Source organism: Cydia splendana, chromosome 4 (assembly GCF_910591565.1).
Source record: "Cydia splendana chromosome 4, ilCydSple1.2, whole genome shotgun sequence".
Classification (NCBI taxonomy): Eukaryota; Metazoa; Arthropoda; class Insecta; order Lepidoptera; family Tortricidae; genus Cydia; species Cydia splendana.
In genome coordinates, this window is record NC_085963.1 from 3,726,172 (window position 1) to 3,751,071 (window position 24,900).

Below are 24,900 nucleotides of genomic sequence, written 5' to 3' on the forward strand. Positions count from 1 at the left end.
CAAAGCAACACTTGAAATTTTACGGGTACCCAAGCCACCATACCTTATCGGTAAGGTGGCTTGAGTCCATGCCTGCTCGCTAAATCGGATGTTCAAAATTGATTCAATTTGGGATTTTAAAAGTAGGTCAAGAGGTCGGAGTAGATGGGGGTATTTCCAGATAGGACAACAGCGGAGCAGGTAGGTGAATTTTGGAATGAGTAAACAAAATTTTAGAATAAACAGTGCAGAATGACTGCTAATTTTGAGAAGGCGGTCCGAATAGTCACTAAATTTTGAAATAGATTTACTCAGAAGGGGAGGGATGGCTTCATTGAAGATGGGTGCTCCGAGAAGATGTAGACTGTCTTTAGATATATTTTTGATGGATGGCGCGATGTTATTAAAACTTTGAATAATTTGGGATGCCGAAGAAGAATCTACATTGTCGGAAATATATAATTCACATTTATTGAAATTTAATTCCAACCCAATATCTTTAAACTTATTTTTAATTTGTATTAAATCTGCTAAGACAGTCTGTGAATCGCCACCTAGAGTCCCATCGTCAAGGTACCACACGTTTAATTTGGAATTTAGACTGTGAATTATTGAATTAATTGTCAAACTAAATATGGCTGGACCGAGGGGATCACCCTGCTGACAACCCACTGCCGAAAGGATCTCATTGTTTTTGTGCATTAATTTGGATGGACAGTGATAACACTGTAGTAAAAAGTTATAAATTTCCGGAACCGTCATTTTAATTTCGTTCAGCAGGGTGTCTCTATTCACTGAATTAAAGGCGTTCTGTACGTCTAATTTTAAAAGTACCTCACATGCGTCGCTTTGTACGAAGGTGCGTACGGCATGGACCGCCGCCTCGCAGCCACCGCGTGTGCCGAAGCCAACCTGAATAGGTTCAAAAAGATTTTGTAGTTTTTTGCGTGTTAGCCGGACACACACTTTGGTCGCTAATCGCCGTAAAGTCGACCCTACGGCGATAGGGCGTACGCCACCGTCTTTTTTTGAGAGGGCAATGAGGTTCGCCCCATAAATTACCGACGTCACCTCTTGACACACATCTCCCATCAGCATAAGATTGATTAATTTTGTAATGCTGGAGACAAGGTGCTCACCAGTTACACCGCTGCCATAATTGGTGAGGTCAATCAGATGCTGAGGGGAAATGCCGTCTAGGCCGGATGCAGACCCTTTTGGGAACGATAGCAGAGCTGCTAAAATGTCTTTGTCAGTGGCTTGGAGACATGCCGAAGGGTCAGATGGAGGGTCCACGAAAATAGGGGTGGAAGGGCCTGGCGGGTGTTTGGACTGTAGAGCGGCCGCGGTTTCGGGTGTATCAGGTGCCATAGTGTCGTTGGAGAAGAGTAACCGAGTTGCACCCTTAAGGTCACCATCGTGAATTTTCTCCTCGACCTTCTCAAACAGGTTATATTTATTAGTATTGCATCCAGGACGTAGTTTGATAATGTTTAATAATCGGGAAAATTTAAATCAGTGTATCTGTAGTTGTATTTGCATGGATAAATTTTTTGTACTTGTCTTTATCGCGTGATAAAATACAATAAGGATAAAATATTAACAATTGTTTATACGACAACGGTTTCACTCACATGAATTTTAAAGGCTCGAGTGCTCGCGGCGGCTGCAACTCGTGCACTGCACAGCCATCATGCGGCGGCTGCATGGTTGCAGCCGCCGCGAGTACTCGAGCCTGATAAAGGACCCCCGACGGGCCCGAAACATGTCGCCAATAGCGACTAAAAATTCAAGTGAGTGAAACCGTTGTCGTATAAACAATTTAAAATATGTCTCACGAAAGTTTAATATCGAAAATATTAACACGTGGTTTAAAAAATTATTACGCGACTTGTGATTACAAGTTCGTAGGAATGATAAATAGTACCTATTATTATTTACAGCAATTAACTGAAATTAAGAGGGGGCTAAAATTATAGGTTTTATATTGATCGTTACAAGTTTTTTTTAAAGCCAAATGCCATGAAAAATAATCTCACGGAAACTAGATCATATTTGCAATGGCAGACTCCAACCAAAACCTTACCAGATCAAAGTTGGATCGATAGAAAAAAAAATCTAAACATAGGTACTGTAACTATCTAATTTTCGTTTAATTTACAACAGCAGTATAATAAAATTTTTAGTATAAAATAGCAAGTGAGTAAGCCGAGGGACGTGGCGAGCAAAATTTTAAATTGTATAAGTATATATATTATTATATAAGTAGGTACCTACTTACTCTTACAGAACTTATTATTTTGATATAAAACACAGCTTATGTCTTCAGGTGTGACGTAACAGACAGCAAAGCCGTGGCCGCGTTGGCGGAGCGCGTGCGCCGCGAGGTTGGTGACGTCACGATGCTGGTTAACAACGCCGGGATCATGCCCTGCAAGCCTCTGTCGCAGCACAGCGAGAAGGACATCAGGACCATGATGGAAGTCAATGTTATGGCGCACTTCTGGGTAAGAGATACGATGGCTAGAGTCAGGTTGCATATTACGTTAGTCTAGGTGTTGTAAGATGGTGGTGTGACGTAACAGACAGCAAAGCGGTGGCCGCGTTGGCAGAGCGCGTGCGCCGCGAGATTGGTGACGTCACGATGCTGGTCAACAACGCCGGGATCATGTCCTGCAAGCCTCTGTCGCAGCACAGCGAGAAGGACATCAGAACCATGATGGAAGTCAAAGTTATGGCGCACTTCTGGGTACGAGATACGATGGCTTAAAATGCCTAGAGTCAGGTTGCATCTTACGATAGTCTAGGTGTTGTAAGATGGTGGTGTGACGTAACAGGCAGCAAAGCGGTGGCCGCGTTGGCGGAGCGCGTGCGCCGCGAGGTTGGTGACGTCACGATGCTGGTTAACAACGCTGAGATCATGCCCTGCAATAGAGATGCGCAAAACGTTTCACTGAGTTGAAAAAAAAAATCATATCTTTCGCTCGCGGCGATATATATCACTCATTTCGCTCACTTCACTTAGTGAATCTGTAGACTAATATATTGTTCAAGAGTGAGTAGAGGGATATGGGTCAAACAGATCACTGTGTTATGTCTTTCCTGTAGACATACACAAGAGTTAAGGGCTATAAAGGTTAATTTTCTTATTTAACCCTTATCCACGTGAAATGGTCCTCCTTTTATTTAGAGAACTATGATAAAATCATTACTTACATGCCCACAAGCTGTTAACTATTGCCCACAGGAGAGAAAACTAGTGTGTTATCGCGAACAGTACATTTTTCTCTCCTGTGGGCAATAGTTAACAGCTTGTGGGCATGTAAGCAATGCTTTTATCATAGTTCTCTAAATAAAAGGAGGACCTTTTCACGTGGATAAGGGTTAAATAAGAAAATTAACCTTTATAGCCCTTAACTCTTGTGTATGTCTACAGGAAAGACATAACACAGTGATCTGTTTGACCCATATGTCAATCAATCAGATACACACAGCCATAAGTGCGACCAAGATGGCGAATCACGCGATACATCCCGCCATGTTTTCCCGACACCCTCCGAATTCTTCCGAACTGCTCCGAAACCTATTCGCATCGTCTCACTCGCTTCTCGCTCGTCACGCTCGGCCGACTCATTCGAATCATGAGTGAGAAAGAGCGCGCAAGGAACACTGAGATAGATGAGCTACTGAGCGAGTTAAATCATCAGTGAGTTGAAGAGTGAGCGAGTTCAATCAAAAGATATAGTTCATTTAAATCACTCACTCATGAACGACACATGTCTACCCTGCAAGCCTCTGTCGCAGCACAGCAAGAAGTACATCAGGACCATGATGGAAGTCAACGTAATGGCGCACTTCTGGGTAAGAGTCATGAATTCATGATGTTACTGATGATGATGATGCTCCTGACCGATTTCGGCCGCAGCAACTGTGTGCTCTGGAGTAGGCAATTTTTAATTCACGTTATGAGTGTAGCTGATCCACTCTCTGGTGCGCCCTTAGGTGGCTGGTTTGGTGGCTTAGGTGGGTGGTGGGTGGTGGTGGCTTTTTGCTAAATACTCGAGCGCATTTTGGCCACGTCAGCGCATCACCTATAGGTATAGTTCATTGATGTTAGTAAATAAACAACTACAGGTCAGAACAGAACCGTGTGAGGGTTGCTCTTGCTTTGACAATTTTTGAACCAAACTTTTGTCTTTGAAACGACGCTCCGAGCTAATTTTGTGCAGCAATCTATTTGCTACTTGTAGCCGTACCTTTAAGTCTTTTATTTATTATACCTCCGATTGAAGACCACCCAGACTGGCCGGCATTATGTGGTTCAGCAGGCGTAGTTTATCGGCATAATCCATTTATTTATCTACTATTTCTCTTGTATACCAACATATTTATATCGTTTTTGGTCAATTATACATGTTATTCAATTAGAACATTCCATTGAAGAAATAATAGTTATAAAATTGAACACGTGATAACCTCTTCCAGATGCTCCAGAGCTTCCTCCCATCAATGATGGAGAAGAACCACGGCCACATCGTAGCCATGTCCTCGATGGCTGGCATGCTTGGTCTCCGCAACCTGGTGCCGTACTGCGCGTCCAAGTTCGCAGTTAGAGGCATGATGGAAGCTCTGCATGAGGAGTTGAGGGAGGACTCCAAGGATTACAGTGGTGTAAGTAGATTTTATAGTGGCCTCGTTTGACACTTCATTTTCGTGATAGTGGTTTCGTTTTCGTTTTCGTATGTACGGTGATCAGTGATCACGTGATCCTTTCTATAGAAAAGGTAGTACCGGACGCCTGGGCCCGCACTCTGACCTTTCTAGCGTAAAGCATACTTTATTATTTAATCTCTATTCATAAAATCTTATTGGCTGTAGACTTGACGAACGTTAATGAATCACTACGCCAGCGACATTCTGGCCAATGTAGATCAAGAAGGTTATGAAAATATGAAATCGACACCTTCTAGCTGACTTGTGGGAGACTTTTCTGTGGTGTCTGAAATAATATAAGTACAATAAAAATAAACGCTTCAATTTCACAGATCAAAATCACCGTAATCTGCCCATACATCGTGGACACGGGCCTGTGCAAGAACCCCAAGATCCGGTTCCCCACACTGATGAAGATCGTCACAGCGGACGAGGCGGCCGACAACATCGTTGATGCCGTGAGGAGGAACTACTCCGAGATCACCATTCCTAGCTCCTTGTTCTATGTTAACTCGGTAATATTCATTTTCACCTAGTTACTTTATTACCCTGCAGATGTCGCTAATAGGGCTTCCCTATGGTGGAAATATTCGCTGTATTGGGTAAGGTCTTGGTAGCTCGGATGGAAGTGCACCGGGCTAGCGATCCAGTACTCGTGGGTTCAAGTCCCACCCAAGACAGTGAATTTTTCCACTTTTTATTTGTATCTAACCTTATAAGCATCGTTCGCAGAATTTTCTGCTTGTTACAATATTGATTTAAAGTTTTTGATAAATGATTGTTTCTGTTTCAGTTCCTACGACCGCTGCCTAAAACTGTCCCACTTCATCTCAAGGACTTCTTGGACTCTGGTTTGGAGGCTCAATAATTAAATTAAGTGTTGATTTAAATTTAAATGAGACTTCAGCTAACAAGCTCAAATACATTTCTCTACAGTGAATGAAGTACAGATGTAGTGCATAATTGTTTTCCATCGTATTTTCTCGGAAACGTTCGTATTTGTCATGCTACTTCAGTCAACCTCGTTCGTACGTTTCCGTGAAAATACGATGTAAAATAATTATGCACTAGGTACATCTGTACTTCGAGTACCTAAGCTACTCCTCTCCTAAAGGGGCCCACTGGTTAACAGTCCACCGGACGGTATCGGCCTGTCAGTTGTTCGGAACTGTCAAAATTTTGTTCTAACTGACATGCGGACTGTTAATCAGTGGGCCCCTTAAGACAAATAAATGGAGCCTTTAACTATTTGTTTAAACTGTTAGTGTCGGAATCGATAATATGGATGTTAAATATCGTGATACCAACGTGAGGTGATAACTGGTACTGTAAACTCCAATTGCTTTAGCTCTAGGAGGAAGCAATGTCCGATAAAATTGTGCCTATTTAAATAAAACAAGGCCTTGAAACTACCATTGCTGTGGAGTCTGTTCAATTTTTTGCACAGATTTATCCAAGAAGGCAACGTTGATTACTTTGGTAACAAATCAAATTATTTTTTATTAAATATTTTGATTAGTGTTTTTTAAGTAGTCACAAATACTATGAATTATTTATAAACTGATATAGATGACGAATGACGAAGGCCGGATTCCACCACGGCACGGGTGGGTGCCGGTTCGTATCCGTCCTTTACTACTGGAGGACTTTTCTTTAATATATATTATGACATCTAATGACATCTATAGGTATCAGTTTATAAGGCAACGTATACCATTAGCAGCCATACGGAGTAACTCTTAGAGCTAGAGTAACCACGATTTACACACATCTGAGCGTTATTCTTATAGAACCAAATATGACTATAATGGGTTCTCATGAACCATCGGCGCGGTTCGGGAAATGAATTAGAGATTCACTAGATATAATATAATAACGTCGCTCCAATATTATTGCGGCCGTCATAAGGTACCCTTTGCCGTGGAACGTCACATATCTTTACTATTTCATATCTAGTGAATCTCTAATTCATTTCCCGAATCGCGCCGCATATCTTAAGTTAAGAACTCTAGGATAACGTGTGGTTGGATATTATTAACTGATATTATTTGCGATGTGATTTTTTAAAATAGCACGTTCTGGAATAATTTCAAAGAAAGACAATATGAAGTTACTTATAGTTACTATGCAAAGGAGGTAAATGAAACTTTCAAATACCAGTGAGCTAATTGTGTAATATTAGTGATATTAAAGGTTAATTGTGATGCTACGAATTTTTACATGAAGCCTCATGGCTCTTCTCACTCACTGTCACTGTGTGTTTCACTTTCATAAAAATTAAATGAAAAATTCTACTACCGTAATTGAGAATCTTAAACAAATCACATAATTTAGAAAATACTTGTGGAAATTCAGGAAATGGCATTTAGTATAATGAAATGGGTCCATTAATGTACGTATTTATAATGTTTAGAAACGTCGTACACTTAAATATGTATGTAATTTGTGTTGGCGGAAGTGTTAACGTAAGTCATACATCAATACATCATAAATACCAGCTATTACAAAATACCATAATGAATACATTATGAACAAGATAAGAGTGATATTTATTTAATTACACAAACGGGTCTACCGCTATATAATTTCATTGTTTGACCATTGACCAAAGATTGACCAGTCTTTCCGTGACCACAGCTGGTGCAACTCAGCTGAAACGTCCGTATTTAAGGTAAAAACAATGTAATTATGTCGCGGTAGACCCGTTTGTGTAATTAAATATTTGTACAAAACGCGAGAGTTTTAAGTGTTATAAGAGTGATATTATTTAGTGCCTGAGATAGCCCGGTTGTAAGTACCTAATTAATTGTTATAGTTGTTTGTTTGGGCATAAGTAGATTATAATAGCAATAACATCATTTTAATTAACTAACATCACAAGAATCAATTCTTTTTGTATATTATTCCATAACAATAAGTCAAAGTATATATGTGCAATAATAGAAACTTATGTGGGTATGTGTATGATGTGCCATGTGACTTGAATATACAGGATGTAACAAAAATAGTGGGGATCCATTTAGGCTTGTTTAAGGGCATATCGGTATCGTGTTCTGATTAGGAAAAAGTAGAAGAAAGACTCCATAAAAAAGCCAATTTTTCTCGTCAATTAGATTTTCCTTCTACTTTTTCCTGATTGGAACACGACACCACGATACGGATACGGGTCTTAAAGGGATCCCCAAAATTTTTGTTATTCATTCTATAAAATAGGATAACTTTGGAAGTAAAAAAACGAATCATTTGGTAATAATTTTACGGGTTTATCATCTTTCTTAAAATGAAAGGCACAAAAGAAATATATTTTTTACTTGCATTTTTGTCCTAGCTTGCCTTATTATTTCAAGAAAATTACTTTTCATTTCTAAAGTGATGTTTGTTTTTAATAACTTGTAAATAGATAAGTTAGGGTTTGTATATTAGTTTTGAATGGGAATTTTAATATATACAAGTAGAAGAAAATTAAAAATTGTTTAATTTAAACTCTATTTACTTGACCCTACGTGCCTAGAATAATAATAAAGTAAAATGTATTACTCATCGCATCGGCTTGGCCACGACATTGCGCGACTGGCGATGGCGGCGGCGGCAACCATAGGTTGGAGCGAGCCACAGCGATCGGACCTTTCATTTCCACCTGTGGTTGCCACCGCCGCCGTCGCCAGTCGCGCAATGTAGTGGCGGAGCCGTAAACGGTTGAGCTATTTTTGTTGTATTGTAGCCCAGTGCTTCTCAAACGTTCTAAGCGATGGAATCCTTTTGATTTTTATTAGGGAACCCCTTGCTAGATAGATGTGTTCATATTAAATACTCAAGACGTTTGTAAAACTGATTATTGACTATTCCCCAATGGTCTACGAGGCATCATTTAAGAAATGCGGGACCGCTAACTCTCTTTTTGGTAGATAAAACACAAAAACAGCAAAAAATAGAGGTTTTGTCGAGGTTCAAGGAAACAATTAAATACCGTAATAATCATATTTATTTCAAGGTATACACATTTGAATATTTTTATAACCATCTTTCTAGAACTTTTACACGAGCTAATATAAAGCCTATTTTGGCTACATTTACAACCGACATCTCTTTGGTCACTATACCCGTTCTTTGGTCTTAACATTTTATTCTTACTTGACTAGTTATAATAATATATTTTACCTACAATATTTAATTTGCTGCTCAGCAGTGACGCGTTCAAAAGTGAGAAAATGTTTAGACAAACGAAAATGTTTACGTATCCTAAAAGTATTCTTTTTCTCTTAATCCCAATTGTTTTATTCGTTTTCAAACACGCTCTACTTAGTACCCAAGTAATCATTCATACTCTTCTTATATTTTATTTTTTATCATTTAAAATAGCATGCCTTCACGCTTTGGTATTCCGTTGACGCCGAACGCTGATCACGTGATGATTTCCATGGAAAACGATGCGCCGGATGCTCCGGCTCGGACACGGTCCGGTCTAAAATGAATCATCGTTAATACCTCCTACTGAAATGTTGCTGAATGTTATCATATAATTGTCCAACCGACTGGCAAGCGGCCAAAATTATGACGATTATATAAAATATCGATAACGATATTGCTCCTAAAAAGTTATGGATATAATTATTGGAACCGTTATCATTATCAACTCAATAAATCATTTAAGCTACGTTTTCACTTAGTGTTCCGAAAATTTCTGAGCGAGAAATCGTTCGCAATCGTTCGTTCGGTTAATGGAAACACTTGCTCCAATAGTAAATGGGAAGAGGAAACATTTTGTTTTGACACTCAGAACGCTATCCTCTAGCCGCCCAGAGGCCTATTAAAAGGTCTGTGATGGCGCTGTCGGAACGGAATATGAATCATTCATAAAAAGAACATCCCTTAAGCCCCGTGAAAAATGGTCCAAACCATACTCACAAATAATCAACTGGATCAAAGTCAAAATACAAATATCAATCATCAGAGCGGTCTCTCTAAGAATTAGAGGAACGAGAAGAAGGATAGAAAGATTTGGATCTGAAGACGGCTGTGGAATACCCATCCTTGAAGATTAGATTTCTCTTCTTTCTACCGTACAACTGTTTTAAAATACGTTTAAAATTGTATTATTTAATGTAATAAATGTGTTACACTATGGTAATTAAAAGGTCTCCCGTTCCATTCCAATTTGAATCTGTATTTTGACAAATCAAAATTGCATTTGACTTGGCACGTCTGGGCGGCTAGTGCTATGTGAAAATGCGGCTTTAGAAAAAAAACTGCTCGTTTGATTGTATAGATTAATATGACGCTGAAAAAAACGCAAGGCGTCAACGTGAAACCCTACGTAGTAGTTAATGTGTAGGTACTTAAATGAAAAAGAGACGAATTTGTTTCTAACTCACTATTCTTAATACAATACTCTAATCAAATTGCTACTTTATAAATTTGATAATACTTACTGCCTTTGAGGACATAGCTATACACATGAGACAGTCTATTGCTAGAAGAGTATTTCACATTATTTACTAACTGAGACAATTCTTTAACACTAGAACACTTATTTTACGAAACGGTTCTTGTCCTATAAAATGCCTTAAATATTTTGTGGGTTTATCTCTTTGTAATTATAGGTCTTTTTTTTGAAACAAGGCAAAACGATTTTAAACAATGCAGTTCTCAAAGAAAAGTTTGAAGACACTATCATTTTTTTCAGTTAAAGTCATAATTATCCAACAATCTTTTAATTATTTCTATTGAAGAGTAGATATCAGAAGCACACAGTTAATTTAATATTTTTTTAGCTTCATAAGGTAGGTAAACAATTACTAAAAGCAATTAAAATTTTTGTATTTGTATTGTATGACATTTACAGCACACAGTGCGTCATTAAAAGCTAAATTTTTCATCATATCAATAGCGCACGTAGGCTCATACGGAACCCTTCGAACTATTTAAAAGTTTGAGAAGCATACGCTTTTGGGTTCCATATAGTAAGTACCTCACGACTATAAAGTACACAAGTAGTAAGAAGTTTCGGTGTTTACAATTAATTCGGAATTAATTAGTCAAAAAATAAATTAGCAAGATTATAAATTTTCTATGGAAATAGTCTCGACAGAAAAGTTATAGTGGAATTTATTGTACATTTTTGCATTTAAAAAAGGAGCTAAAAAATAAAGCAAAACTGTCTCAAAGTAAACTAAAGTAAAGAATTGTAAAGCACAAATCATGACATTGAAAATAGACATCTTTTGTATTCTATTCTCATACTGGTAATCGTTCCATTTTTATTGCTTTTGACTGTATATTGTACTTATTCGTTATTAAATATTAATTAATTAGCTAAATGCCCCTAACCATACACTGAGAAAAAAAATCGTTAAAAACAATTGAAATTGCATTAACGTTTAATGCTTTAAACAGTTTCATATGAGCCTATCGAACCAAGCAGTAAAGTTTACTGTTCGTACGTTACGTACATACGTACGTACATTAGTTGATATTGTAATAGCAGTTAATCTTAATGGAATCACTTTAATGTGTGCTCGGTAGATCATATTTTTTTCAGTGTATTTATACAATTTCTTATTGGAGGGTTGCCTAACTATTTCCATTATGTCCAATCTTTATGCTTAAAATAATATTTTCAGGCGGCTTAGCACGGTCGCGTTTTTATCCCTTGTCACCATGCCTGTCACGTTCTAACAAGTATGTAAGTGCGAAAGGGACGCGCATAGTGATAGTCGATAAAAATGGAACCGTGCTGAGCCCGCAGGTAGTTACTACCTTTACAATTAGAATACCTATACTTTTCGTACTATTTTTAGCAAAATCAACTCGGATGAACTATTTAATATAAATAAATAAATGCTTTTAATACACCTTGTGATCAAAAAACAGTTTACTGTCTAAGGGTCGGTTGCACCAAACCGTCTGTCACCGTTTTAGCGTTCGCTTAATTTAATTGTATGGAAAGTTTCATTGCTGCTCAGACTGTTAGAGTTAGACCAAGAATAGTCTGCAGCGGATTTGATAGCCCACGCAGTGAAAGTGTTATTTTAAACGTCAAACTTCTATGAAATTATGACGTATAAACGACACTTCCACTGCGTGGGCTATCAAATCCGCTGCAGACTTTTTCTGGTCCGACTCTAATTGTGGTTGGTGCAACTAGCCCTAAAAGTACGTCCAGGCGGCTTAGCACGGTCGCGTTTTTATTTTATCCCTTGTCACCATGCCTGTCACGTTCTAACAAGTACGTAAGTGCGAAAGGGACGCGCATAGTGATAGACGATAAAAATGGAACCGTGCTGCGCCCACAGTAGTCGACGTAGTCATCCACTGTCGGACCCGTTCGTATAAATTTGTCATGCTACTGCAAGTCTGCCTTAGCCCTTTTTGTACTGAGACTGACTGAAGTAGCATGAAAAATTCGAATGTTTCAGAGAAAATACGACGAAGAAGGATTATAAATTCACTACATCTGCCAGGCGTATTCAAATTAAAATTTTAGGATATGAATTCCATCTGAATTAGATATCGATCAAGTCATATCATTTAATTAAAATTAGAATACTATGTGTATCAATAAATTGTAAAACTTAAATTATTAGAGTGGTAAAAAGCTACCTTCCTAATTGTATGCAAAAAAAAATAAAATAAAGGTCGGCATGTCACTATATCGATGACAACATGTATATTTTTAATTATATTTTATGAAAAATATAATATTTTCATAAAATATAAATTATGTAGCTAAAAGTATAGATTTTAACTAAAATGCAAATTGAAACAACAAAAGACCCAGTTAAACACAAATGAATAAATCTGCCTTTCCAATGAGGTGCAGAGAAGTGGAGGGGAATCCACATCTCTTATTCGCTCCCTCCGGTTGATACCCACACGTGTCCTCTCATTTCCTCTCATCCCCGTTCATCTCCGCTTCAGTGGAAAGGCAGCCTAAGCCACGTCTAGTACGACGTACGTGTTAAAGCTATACAAACTTGCATCTATTATTTGTAGCATCAAATGCTTATTATATAACACTACATATTTGAGATCATCTCGCCACCATTTTGTTTTATATTTACATTGAACGCAATGTCAATGCATTATAACATTTGTAAGAACAACTTTAGAATGATACCTAAAGATAGTACCTAACATCACCCACAATGTTAACTGTACATCGGTGGACCTTATGCTTTTTAGGGTTCCATACCCAAAGGGTAAAACGGGACCCAATAGGGTCCCGTTAGGGTAGGGGGGTTAGCAATAACTAAGACTCCGCTGTCCGTCCGTCCGTCCGTCTGTCACCAGGCTGTATCTCACGAGCCGTGATAGATAGACAGTTGAAATTTTCACAGATGATGTATTTCTGTTGCCGCTATAACCACAAATACTAAAAAGTACGGAACCCTCGGTGGGCGAGTCCGTCTCGCACTTGTCCGGTTTTGTAATATGGTCCACCGATGTACAGTTAGGAGTTCTGCTGTTTGTACCTAATAGTTTTAAATGGACATCCAACTACTCGTAGCAATGCCCTTAAACCCCACAGTTTATCTAACAATTATTTAATAATTGACTCCAATTTGTTAATATGTTTGCATTACTTTAAAATATTAACAGTGAAACTATATACACTTGGGGCAAGTGCGATTATTCCATAAAATACTTGGCGTAGGTCCTTCCATCGCGACCGTTTTACCGCGTAAGGGAAAACGGGCATGTAAAGTCTTAACTTTATGCCATACTTATATTCGTAAAATAGGCGCAGTTACCCCATGTGAAAATATAAAGTCAAACGAGATACGTGTCCCGATTGACCTTATAAATATTTTATTTTAGACAGACAGTAAGAAATTCTCGTGTTTACGAATCAAATATGTATATTTGTATACACGCGTGTATAGATAGACGCCTCTTTACTATTTAGACTAAATAATGTTTATACTTAACTTAATATTCAATACAATGTTATTTTCTAATGATTCTCAATCGTATTATATAATTAACCTATTATTTCTACATCAAAATTTAATTTATAGTCACTAAATTAAAAAAAAAATTGGAAGTTAGGTCAACTGTTTTAACAAATATCTATTAGATAATGAGGAAGAATCAAATTAAAGTAGGTATAGTATGTTGTATTATACTTGCTTCCAGTTCAACTAAGGAGAAATAAAATAAATGAATAATGGCAGTAGTTTTGAAAGTATAAATACCTACTTAAGAAATATTTGTCACTCACATACTCGTAGTTTCATTCATTAAATCATTACGTACTTATTCATGTAAAATGATCATTTGATAAATATGGTGAAAATTGCTTCCATAATGTGATATTATTTATTTTGCTGTCTTTGCGAAGCGTATTTAGATTTTTAAAATATGATAGGTATCAATTTCATTGCACCCTACTCATACCAAGTGAGATCAATAATATCTATATACAATTTGTATTGTATAACAGATGCGCAAGTTTTCCAAAAAGTTGGAAATGTGTCCGGAAATTTCAGGAAAATTTCATTCAGTAAGTACAAAGCAAACCTTCATTTTAGAAATGGATAATTTCGATCCCTTCCTTTTTAGGGTTCCGTACCCAAAGGGTAAAACGGGACCCTATTACTAAGACTTCGCTGTCCGTCCGTCCGTCCGTCCGTCCGTCCGTCCGTCCGTCCGTCCGTCTGTCACCAGGCTGTATCTCACGAACCGTGATAGCTAGACAGTTGAAATTTTCACAGATGATGTATTTCTGTTGCCGCTATAACAACAAATACTAAAAACAGAATAAAATAAAGATTTAAATGGGGCTCCCATACAACAAACGTGATTTTTGACCAAATTTAAGCAACGTCGGGAGTGGTCAGTATTTGGATGGGTGACCGTTTTTTTTTTTTGCTTTTTTTTTGTTTTTTTTTTTGCATTATGGTACGGAACCCTTCGTGCGCGAGTCCGACTCGCACTTGCCCGGTTTTTTCCGATGTTTCCGGAATATTTCCAAATGGTCATTTCGCAATTTAGGAAACTTACCGACTGCATATCAGTGATTGGTATATCATACGTTTAAAATCTGAACATGTGTAGTGTAGGCATTAGCTGATATACATACCATACTTTTGTAATAAGGTCTACCGATGTAGACCTCCTACCACTCCCACTCCGAGTGTTGCTGTTTCTACATCAATATTGCTTCAATGTAGATTAAGCAGCGATGCCTACATAATCTACATAGTACTGCACTTTTAAGCACGAACGCATAAAAAAACTATGGCTACACATCGGTGATACACCAAATGTTACACACAGTAGATCTGATAATATGAGACCTTAGAATATGTCGATGTCCTTTAGATGTTGGTAGTTGCGGTCCCAGTAACCGCCGTTGTAGAGCCAGTCCTCCTGCTTCGTGTAGGGGTTCGTGCCTTGACTGAACCACCTGGAATAACAAATGAAATATTTTACATTTATTATTTTGATTTTAGTATGTAGTTAACCTATATATTACTAGCTTCTGCCTGCGACTGCGTCTGCGTGGAACGACGATAATGATTGATAAAAACTACCCTGTCCTTTCCCCTTTTTGATTTGAACTTACCTAGGTTGCCATCCATCAGGAGATTTCTTTAGTTCTTTCCTTGCTGTACTCTGCTTCTCCTCAAGTCGGGTCTTCTCAGCAGCTGCAGCATCAATGTCTACTTGTTCCAACAGACGCAGCCAACTGTCTTTTGCGCACGGTCATCAGTCTTTTACTAATATCCAATGATTTTAACTTACCTAGCTTGCCATCCATCAGGAGATTTCTTTAGCGCTTTCCTGGCTGTCCTCTGCTTCTCCTCAAGCCGGGTCTTCTCGGCAGCAGCGGCATCAATGTCTCCCTGCTCCAAAAGCCTGACGTCTGGACGTAGCCGACTATCCGTCGGGCAGAGCTGCCCTTTCATGTCTCGCTCCACCTCGTTTAGCGACATGGCGAATTCAGTGAATTGGTAATACTGGAATATGACAGAAAAAAGTTTGTTAGATGTGTTGTGGATTTGTAAAAAAATCAGATTTGGATAAGGACAATAATCAAGTTAATGTTGGCGACGTTTATTACCGATTTCTCGTCCGATCTTCTAGTATAGGTAATTAGTTCAATATTCAAGTAAACAAGATCGCCGAAAAAAATTACGAAAAAACTACCTACATTGTCTCACAAGCATTTTTCTTTGTCATTAAGAATTATTACTCTCGTGCATCTATTCACTTTTATTCCTTTATTCATGGCACTTAGCTAGAATGCCTCTGTGACTATAAGTGTCAGAAAAAACGGTATTTTACCTGTGCACTGTTGGTGGGTCGGCTCCTCGCTTCCCAGAGGGTGGTAGAGCCAGGAATGTCGATGTTATACGTGTCGTCTGACTTCGGTACCTCGTCATTGTCTGGGTCTTCAGGCTGAAACAGATATTTATTTAAATAATTACAGGTATTTCTACCAAAACTTGAAATTGTGTGGCAATCAATACTCAACCGCAAGTGCTTAATACTTCTTTGGAAGCACAAAAATAGTACTTGTATAAGGTAATTAAGGTAGCTGAATATTCTAATTATTGACAGCCATGTGCATTGCTAGCGATTAATATTGAGGGTAGCAATTATTGAGGCAATGTCAAGCGAATTTACAGCTGCGGCAGCTGCTCTCACACAAAACTTTAACCGCGCAGTCATATACGTAATAATATTTGTAGTTAGACTGGCCTTAAGATACCAACTACTAGTAAAGGAGCCAACTTACGTCTTGAATAGACATAGACCGCAACGCGCCTACTTTGAAGCCTATTGAGCTTAGCCAGCACTTTTTTCGGCGTATGCGCCAGTGTGGCATGACCTTCTAGCTCGCGCACCCACATGCATAGTTTAACCAGAGGAATCAACTTACATCTTGAATAGACATAGACCGTAGCGCGCCCACTTTGAAGCTGTTGAGCTTAGCCAACACTTTCTTCGGTGTATGCGCCGGTGTGGCACTGGCCTCCTGCTCCCGCGCCCACTGCTCGTGCGCGGCCGCGCTGCAGACCTTGATGAACTCTGTCCACTTGCCGTAGAGGAAGCGGATTTTCTTTTTACTGCAAAAAAAAGAGGCATTTATTTTTTAGTATGGTGGGATGAAACTAGTTCTAGTGCTTCATTAGTTGACAATAAAAAAATAAAAGTTTTCAAGCTACCTCGCTACTGAACTTGCTGCTGAGCTGGTTGAACGCTAGGTTACGAGTAATTTTGCATCATGATCCTGCAATTTTTTTATGATTGCTGGCCCATGATCCACACGCATCAGCATTTCACCATTGCTCCATTCAGGACTTACTTCTGGTCAGTGATGAAGCCATCAACTCGGTGCAGATCCCTGTTGTTAAAGCCAGCAGGTTTAAACGCCAGATTCGCTTTGAGCCCTGCACCACCATGGCATGTGACTTCCATAGCACCATACTGCTCGATCCACAGTTTGCCTACAATCACGTTGTGAACGCAACAATTCACGTTAGTCCAGGTGTAGGCCTCGCCCCATCTGAAAAAAATGAATTGCAGGTATGAATGCTTTAAATGTTTACAAACCGACTTGTAACGATGTTACTAATAAATATTTTCTTTTCTTTTCCATTTCGGGGTACAATATAGTCCTGGGGTTTCGGTGTGTACGCCACACATATGCTCTTGTGGCACGGACGTGGACCGACTGGGACACCACGGATTATCTTGTCAAAAAAGTGCAGGCCGTTTTTCGAGACATGCGTCGCTTAATGACATAATCCGTCGGTCTCTTGCCACCATCAATGTGCCTGCTCTTCTTGAGCCGACTGGCATTATCAGAGATGATGGCAAGAGGCCCGATGGGGTGTCCTTAGTTCCTTGGAGCTTGGGACAGATGTTGGTGTGGGATGCTACCTGCGTAGACACACTGGCACCGTCCCACCTCCAACGGACTACTGTAAAAGCGGGCGGAGCGGCGGAAAGCGCCGAAATTCTAAAACGTAACAAATATAAGAGCCTCGGTAGAGAGTACCATTTTGTACCATTTGGAGTTGAAACTCTAGGTCCATGGGGTCCCAGCGCGCATAAGTTGTTCGCAGAAATCGCGAAGCGTCTGGGTGACGTAACTGGTGACCGAAGAGCTGGCGGCTACCTCGCACAACGTATCAGCATTGCGATACAGCGAGGAAATGCCGCCAGCATCCTTGGTACAATGCCTCAAGGGCCTATTTTAAATTTAAGCTAGTTATTAATTTCGTTTAGTAGTACCACTGTATATATATTGTATGTAAATAAATGATATAAAAGTAAATATAGTCCTTAGACTAGATTTTAGCCATATAACTTCAACACGGAGTTCCTGATCTCTACCACAGTAAGTATTAACAAACATTTCAGATGATAAAGACTTGTCTAGATGTGACATTGTACTACAACCTTTTAGGTTTTGAGCTATAGTTCTCTCGCTAGCTCAAATCCTCTAGTACATTAAAGAACGAGGCCTGTTCTCAGCAGTGAACCGTGATATTGCAATCATGGAAGAGACAGTAAAACACCTAATGTGTGAATGTCACGCCCTCGCCAGACAAAGAATGAAGGACTTTAGAGCAGGATATCTGGAACCGAAGGAATTTAAAACGCTACCCCATGAGCTCCATCATCCGGCATACGGAGATGGTGGAATAGGCTCTTGAGTAGTTAACGTTTTCCTAGAGGGTAATTGCACAAAAGATCCCTATGGGTGGAAGTGTATCCGAAAGGGCCACCGAAAACCATAAGATAAGATAAGATGATGCAATCATTATGACATACCTCGGCAGCTCAACGGTGACATGACCCTTGGGTTGGATCTCGACGCTCTTGCCGCAGAACTTGAGCTTGGGGTGTACGGAGCCGTGGAACACGAAGTGGGGGCTGTCAGCGTGGAACGCAGACACTGGGGGGTGGTGGGACACCTAAGATAGTTTAAACATTCTGTTAGCACAAGTTTGTTCAGTTCTGATGTAGCATACGAAATAGAAGTAACAATAAAATTAGATTTTATTATTCAACCATTTCTTCTGACTGATCATCATCATCACCGGATGATCTACAATTCATACGAGTAGTATGATTCGTCTACATCGGCCCAAAGCGAATTTAATCATTAATCACTATGTTTAACATCGGCCTTTGTTTGTGGCGTTCCTTAGAAAAGAGTAGAACTCTTTTAGTTGGTCTGTCCATCTGGTCTGTACATCTGGTACAAGAAGAAGACTTGCCTTGAATGTTTCTCATAGTGTTTACAACTACAATCAACTTTTAGAGTTTTTGGGATAGATAAAAATTAAAGCCAGATAAAAATAGAAAAGTATCACCAAACCTGCTCGCAGACTGCCCTGAATTCTGGGCGCTCGAGTTCGTAGGTTTCTCCAAGGAGTGGGTTGAAGGGCTTGCCCAGGCGCTCCCAGTTGGAAGCCAGGGCACTCACCGCAAATGCTGCAAGTGGAGTTAAATAACGTTACAATTCAATGGGCAAAACTCTGATATCCTTCATCCATGCCACAATAATGTCATTTGTCTAATGACTAGAAAATAAGTTTTCTGGGAAAAAATGAGGTTGGGATGGTCTAAACTGCCATTTTGTTGCTTGTTTCCCCAGTAAGTTAGTAATTATTTTGCTCTTCTGTAAAATGCTTTCCATTCCAGTATCAGCTCATTGATCTTCAACAGCTTCTGTCTCAGTTACCGTACTAAATCTACCCCAGGAGGATGCCAAGACTTCTGCGTCTACTCTTTTTAAACGCTTTATAGTGCTGATTCTATACGCGGCAGAAAATACATATTAAGCTGATTGAACATATAAGAAACCACGTTGACGAGATGTAGATACGTGTGCGAAAAATTAATCCAAACTGAAATACTGTGAATCACTGCACTCGCTTCAGTAGGTACGTTAGGATGGTATTCCACTTGTCCAATTTCTTTGTCTATTGTGTACTTGCGTCTCACATTTTGCTTAATGAGAGAGTGAGACGCAATGACATTGGACCAAGAAATTGGACAGGTGGAATACCATCCTTAGGACGTTAAGCTATATGCTCACCCGCGATGTACTCCATGCGTGCCACTGGGTCCGTCTGCTCGGACGCCATGCGTAGCAAGTGCGCGTACTCCAAGTACTCCAGCATGCGCTGCAGGAACGACAGCGGCTCGTTGAACACAACCGGCATGGTGATCTTGGACAGCTCCTTGCCGACGCAGTTCTTCAGGACTGACCACAGGGAGAAGTCGCCACGGCTGAATTGGGCAACAGGGAGTGTTGTTCTGGGGACAAAAGAGAAGAAATATTGAATACTTATTTACATACCATGACAGTGGCAAACAAGCACACGGCTCGGCTAATATATCTAATATATAGGTAAGTGGTTAGCATACCTATGGACGCCGGCAAGTGCCACATGCGTGTTGCACACCATTTCGAAAACTATACACTACTTTTTTGAAGAATCCCATACTGTAGGACTAGATAACCTAAACTGTGAATTGAATTGAATTGAATTGTCATTTATTCACAAGAACATATGGTACATGAGATGTTACAATAATGATACTGAACCTTAATACATTCGGCCGTTAGGCATGTGAAAATTAGAGTATGTTTAACCTAGTTAACTACTTAATCTAGTGCATGCATATTATTACTGATTTAAATAAGTAATAAAAATCATCATCATCATCATCATCAGCCTACTCTCGTCCACTGCTGGACATAGGCCTCTCCTATTGCACGCCATTGAGCACGATTTGCGGCAACTCTGATCCAGCTCTTGCCAGCCGCCTTGCGAAGGTCATCGCTCCATCTAGTCTGAGGGCGTCCTACGCTACGTTTGCCGATGCGCGGTCTCCACTCCAGAACTCGCCTACCCCAACGGTTATCGGTTCTACGGCTAATATGACCGGCCCACTGCCACTTCAGCTTGCTAATCCGGTGGGCTATGTCGACGACTTTAGTTCTCTGACGGATGACTTCATTTCGAATACGATCCCTCAGAGAGACTCCGAGCATAGCCCTTTCCATAGCTCGCTGAGCGACTTTGAATTTATGGACCAGTCCTACCGTGAGTGTCCACGTTTCGGCTCCGTATGTCATCACGGGTAGGACGCACTGATTGAAGACTTTTGTCTTCAGACTTTGTGGGATTGATGACGTGAAGACTCGACGCAGCTTCCCATATGCTGCCCAGCCCAGCTGTATCCTTCTATTCGACTCTTTCTCGAAGTTGTTCCTTCCTAACTGCAGTATTTGCCCGAGGTAGACGTATTCCTGAACAACCTCGAGAACAGCCCCTTGTACTGCAATAGGTCCCGGAGCAACACGTTCGTTGAACATAACTTTCGTTTTGTCCAAATTCATCCGGAGACCTATGCGTTGAGAAGAATCAGCTAGACCGGTCAGCATATGCTCTAAATCCTGCAACGTCTCAGCCATGATGACGATGTCGTCCGCAAATCGCAAGTGTGAGATGTATTCGCCATTAATGTTAATACCATGTTCCTTCCAGTCGAGCGTTTTAAACATATCCTCCAATGCATTTGTGAACAATTTGGGGGAAATCACATCCCCTTGTCTCACACCACGATGCATGGGGATAGCCTTAGTCTGCTGGTTTTGGACTTGGACGGCCATGGTAGCTGCGTTGTACAGACATCTCAACACTTGGATATATCGCCAGTCGACTTGGCATCGCTGCAGGGAATCCAGAACAGCCCAAACTTCAATGGAGTCAAAGGCTTTCTCATAGTCCACAAATGCTAAGCACAGGGGCCGATTATACTCTTCAGTCTTCTGTATAATCTGCCGCACTGTGAAGATGTGGTCTATGGTGCCGTATCCTCCTCGAAATCCGGCCTGCTCCGGTGGCTGAAATTCGTCGAGTCTTCGTGCTAGGCGGTTCGTGATGACCCTCGAAAACAGCTTGTAGATGTGGCTTAGGAGCGAAATGGGTCGGTAGTTCTTCAATAGGGCCTTATTTCCCTTTTTGAAGAACAGCACGACAACACTCCTACTCCACACCTCTGGAGTTCTCCCATCGAAGAGAACGGCGTTAAAGATGTTCTGGAGCTCCTTCAGTGCAGGTTTGCCTCCCGCTTTCAGAAGCTCAGTTGTAACGCCGTCCTCGCCGGGGGCTCTTCCATTTTTTAGCTGTCTGAGGGCCATCTCGATTTCGTCAGTGCTGATTTCTGGCAAGTCTTCGGTAAAGTGGCGGATCAATGTGGCTCTAGAATCCTCATTTTCGGGATCTGGTTGAGATGCATGCGAAGCGTATAGCTGGCCATAGAAGGATTCGATTTCAGAGAGAATCCCCGACCGGGACGATACAACAGCCCCACCAGTTGTGGTCAGCTTCGTCAGGTGGCTTCTTCCAAGGGACTGGACAAAAACTTTTGACCCCCGATTCTGCTCAATCGCTTGCTCAATGAAGCGTGTATTGGCGCACCGGAGGTCACGTCGTACTAGTTTGCCAATCCTCTTGTTTAGAGCCCGTCGCTCTGACGAAGTGGCAGGTGGGTCTTCCCGTCGTACCTTCATGAGCCTGAGGGTTTCCTCCGAAAGCTTCGACCTCCCGGCTTTACGCTGTACTTCGCAAAATCTCGTACCTTCATCCCTGAGGATTCCAACCACATTCTTGAGGGTCTGGTTTATGTCAACGGCATTTGTGGTTTCCACGGCAGCGAATCGGTTCTCCAGGTTCGACTGGAATGCTTCAGATCCTACCATGGTTTGGAGCAGGCTAGGTCGGAGCCTGGACTTCATCAAACGGACACGTTCGAGCTTATAGTTGATATTCAGAGAGCCTCTAACAAGTCGGTGATCACTACCGGTGTTGAACCTGTTGATCACTGAGACGTCTCTGAATATATGCTTTTTGTCGGTTATGATGAAGTCGATCTCGTTTTTTGTCATAGTATCGGGGCTCCGCCATGTCCACTTCCTTTGGGGCCTTTTCTTGAAGAACGAATTCATCAAGAAAAGCCCCTCTCTCTCGAGGAAGTTGACAAGCATTTGCCCCCTATGATTCCGGCTACCAAAACCATGGGATCCTACTACCGACTCGCTGCAATTCTGTACTCCCACTTTAGCGTTGAAATCACCCATGACAACGTTGAAGTGGGCCTTGGTGGTGCGATGTAGGGCCTTCGATATGTCATCGTACATATCTTCCACTTCTTCGTCCGTGTGTGTCGAGGTCGGTGCGTAAACCTGTACCACCTTGAGGCTGTATCTCTCATTGAGCTTAATTATGAGGTACGCAACCCTGCTCGACACACTCGACATTTCTACGACGTTGTCACAGAGGGCTTTGTTTACCAGGAACCCTACGCCACCTTGGGATAGCTGGTCTCCCTCTCGAAAGTACATAAGGTGGCCCGATTCAAGGGTTACTGTGTCCTCCCCCTGTCTTCGGACTTCGCATAGTCCCAGAATGTGCCACCTTATCCTTCCGAGTTCTTCTTCGAGTTGTGCCAGGTGCTCATCCAGCCGTAGCGTGCGTCCGTTGTACGTCGCCAAGGTCAGTTGTTTGTGGCGGCCTTCCGTCACCCGGCGATTCTTCGCACCCCCTACCCTACCGTTACCGAGACCGCCGCCATGGTCCCGGACGACAGGGCAACCGGGAACTGGGGGCCGTGGTCTTTGGTGTGCTTCCATGGAGGCTTTGCCCATAATCGCCACGCTGGGCAGGCGGGTTGGCGATCGCAGAGCGTAACATATCGCACCAGTGTCACTGCTGCCCGACACTGGTCTGTTGGATTTTGCTACGCTTGTTTACAAATGGTTATACCGCCATCAGTCGGTCCAGAGCCTCGTCTGTTGTCCGGCAGGATGCACCACGAGCAGGTGAGGTTGGTGGGAGCACTGAGGTGATATTTGTTCTCCCTTACATCCCACAGTACTAAAAACACATTACAGTAATAAAAATAATTAGGTATAATGTTATATAGTCAAAAAAATATGAAACAGGAAGAGAGTTAATACAAAATAGACTTCCATCTTACATGTCGTTATAATACATTATTGAATTATTATTTTAAATAGGATTACATTAAATTTTATCATTAAAAAAATGTTCTATTTTATAATATGTTTTTTCAATTAGCTCTGCCTTTAATTTTCTTTTAAATAGATTTAGGTGTAACTCTTTTAACTCTTCTGGTAAATGATTATATACTTTAGAGGCCATACCCAGTATGCCGTTTCGCAATAACGCAGTTTTGCCAGCTACTGGGTTAATTTTGTACTTGAAACGCCTGTTCCTGGAGTTTTCTGATACTAATGGGAATAAATCGGGGTTTAATTTAACAAAAACTGACACTTCATAAATATAAAGACCGGCCAATGACATTATATTAAGATCTTTGAAATAAGGTCTACAGCTTTCAGTTCGTTTTACACCACAGATGGCGCGAACACAATTTTTTTGAGCACCAAAAACTAGTTTTTTGTTTATAGAGTTGCCCCAGAAAACCATACCATAACGAAGAATTGATCCAACATATCCATGATAGGCTAGTAACGCAGTTTTTCGATCCGAAATTTTAGCGATTCTTTTAAGGGCAAATACAAAACTATTTAATCGTTTACATAACGTTAAGGTATGTGTTTTCCAGCTTATATGATTATCTATGTCAATGCCTAGAAACTTAGTTACGTCTGTGTGTTCAACATTATGATCATTATATTTTACGTCAAGATTTAATGGTTTTGATTTTGATTGATGGAATTGCATAATTTTTGTTTTATCTATGTTTATTTTTAGTCTGTTCGTTTCCAGCCAGTTGATGATAGTCTTAAGTGTATTGTTTATGTCAGATTCATATGTAGTCGGGTCGTTTGATTTTATTAAAACTGTGCTGTCATCTGCGAATAGTATCATGGGATGTTGAACATGTGTTGGCAAGTCGTTTATATAAACTAAGAAAAGCAACGGGCCTAGGATGCTCCCTTGTGGAACCCCACGAACGCGTGGTTAAATATTATTTAAGACCTTTGTATTGAATTTGTAAGGGACATTGAAGAAAAGAATATTAGTCATGATAAGTAGATTTGCATGTATTTCATGATAGGTTATAATTATGTAAGTAGTTAAATTTTCATAAAAATATTGCCGATATAAAAAATATTGGGCGCCAATGCAAAAGGACTCAATCTTATTAAAGAAACGCGATTTTTCATCATTTTCTGTCTGCCAG

At 40.5% G+C, this 24,900-nt stretch overlaps 2 protein-coding genes across 6 annotated transcripts in view; one reads left to right on the plus strand and one right to left on the minus strand.

Moving 5' to 3' along the window:
- LOC134789706 (17-beta-hydroxysteroid dehydrogenase 13-like) overlaps positions 1–8,145 on the plus strand; it is a 45,176-nt gene extending 37,031 nt beyond the window's left edge. The window contains exons 5-8 of one of the 2 annotated variants that reach the window (XM_063760331.1): positions 2,309–2,486; positions 4,465–4,650; positions 5,025–5,207; positions 5,486–8,144. In XM_063760331.1, coding sequence (XP_063616401.1) covers positions 2,309–2,486; positions 4,465–4,650; positions 5,025–5,207; positions 5,486–5,560 — 622 coding nt within the window. In that variant the 3' untranslated portion in view covers positions 5,561–8,144. Of the gene's footprint in view, positions 1–2,308; positions 2,487–4,464; positions 4,651–5,024; positions 5,208–5,485 lie in introns of both variants that reach the window. The other variant, XM_063760330.1, reaches the window with a different exon arrangement.
- Positions 8,146–14,900: 6,755 nt separating this feature from the next.
- The window catches only part of LOC134789686 (oxysterol-binding protein-related protein 1), a 109,267-nt gene continuing 99,267 nt past the window's right edge, over positions 14,901–24,900 (minus strand). For all 4 annotated transcript variants that reach the window (XM_063760287.1, XM_063760289.1, XM_063760288.1 and 1 more), the window contains 8 exons: positions 19,754–19,974; positions 19,031–19,146; positions 18,481–18,623; positions 17,006–17,206; positions 16,580–16,766; positions 15,982–16,095; positions 15,439–15,653; positions 14,901–15,100 (listed from right to left, as the gene is read on the minus strand). In XM_063760287.1, the coding sequence (XP_063616357.1) occupies positions 14,992–15,100; positions 15,439–15,653; positions 15,982–16,095; positions 16,580–16,766; positions 17,006–17,206; positions 18,481–18,623; positions 19,031–19,146; positions 19,754–19,974 (1,306 nt within the window). In that variant the 3' untranslated portion in view covers positions 14,901–14,991. The remainder of the gene's footprint in view (positions 15,101–15,438; positions 15,654–15,981; positions 16,096–16,579; positions 16,767–17,005; positions 17,207–18,480; positions 18,624–19,030; positions 19,147–19,753; positions 19,975–24,900) is intronic.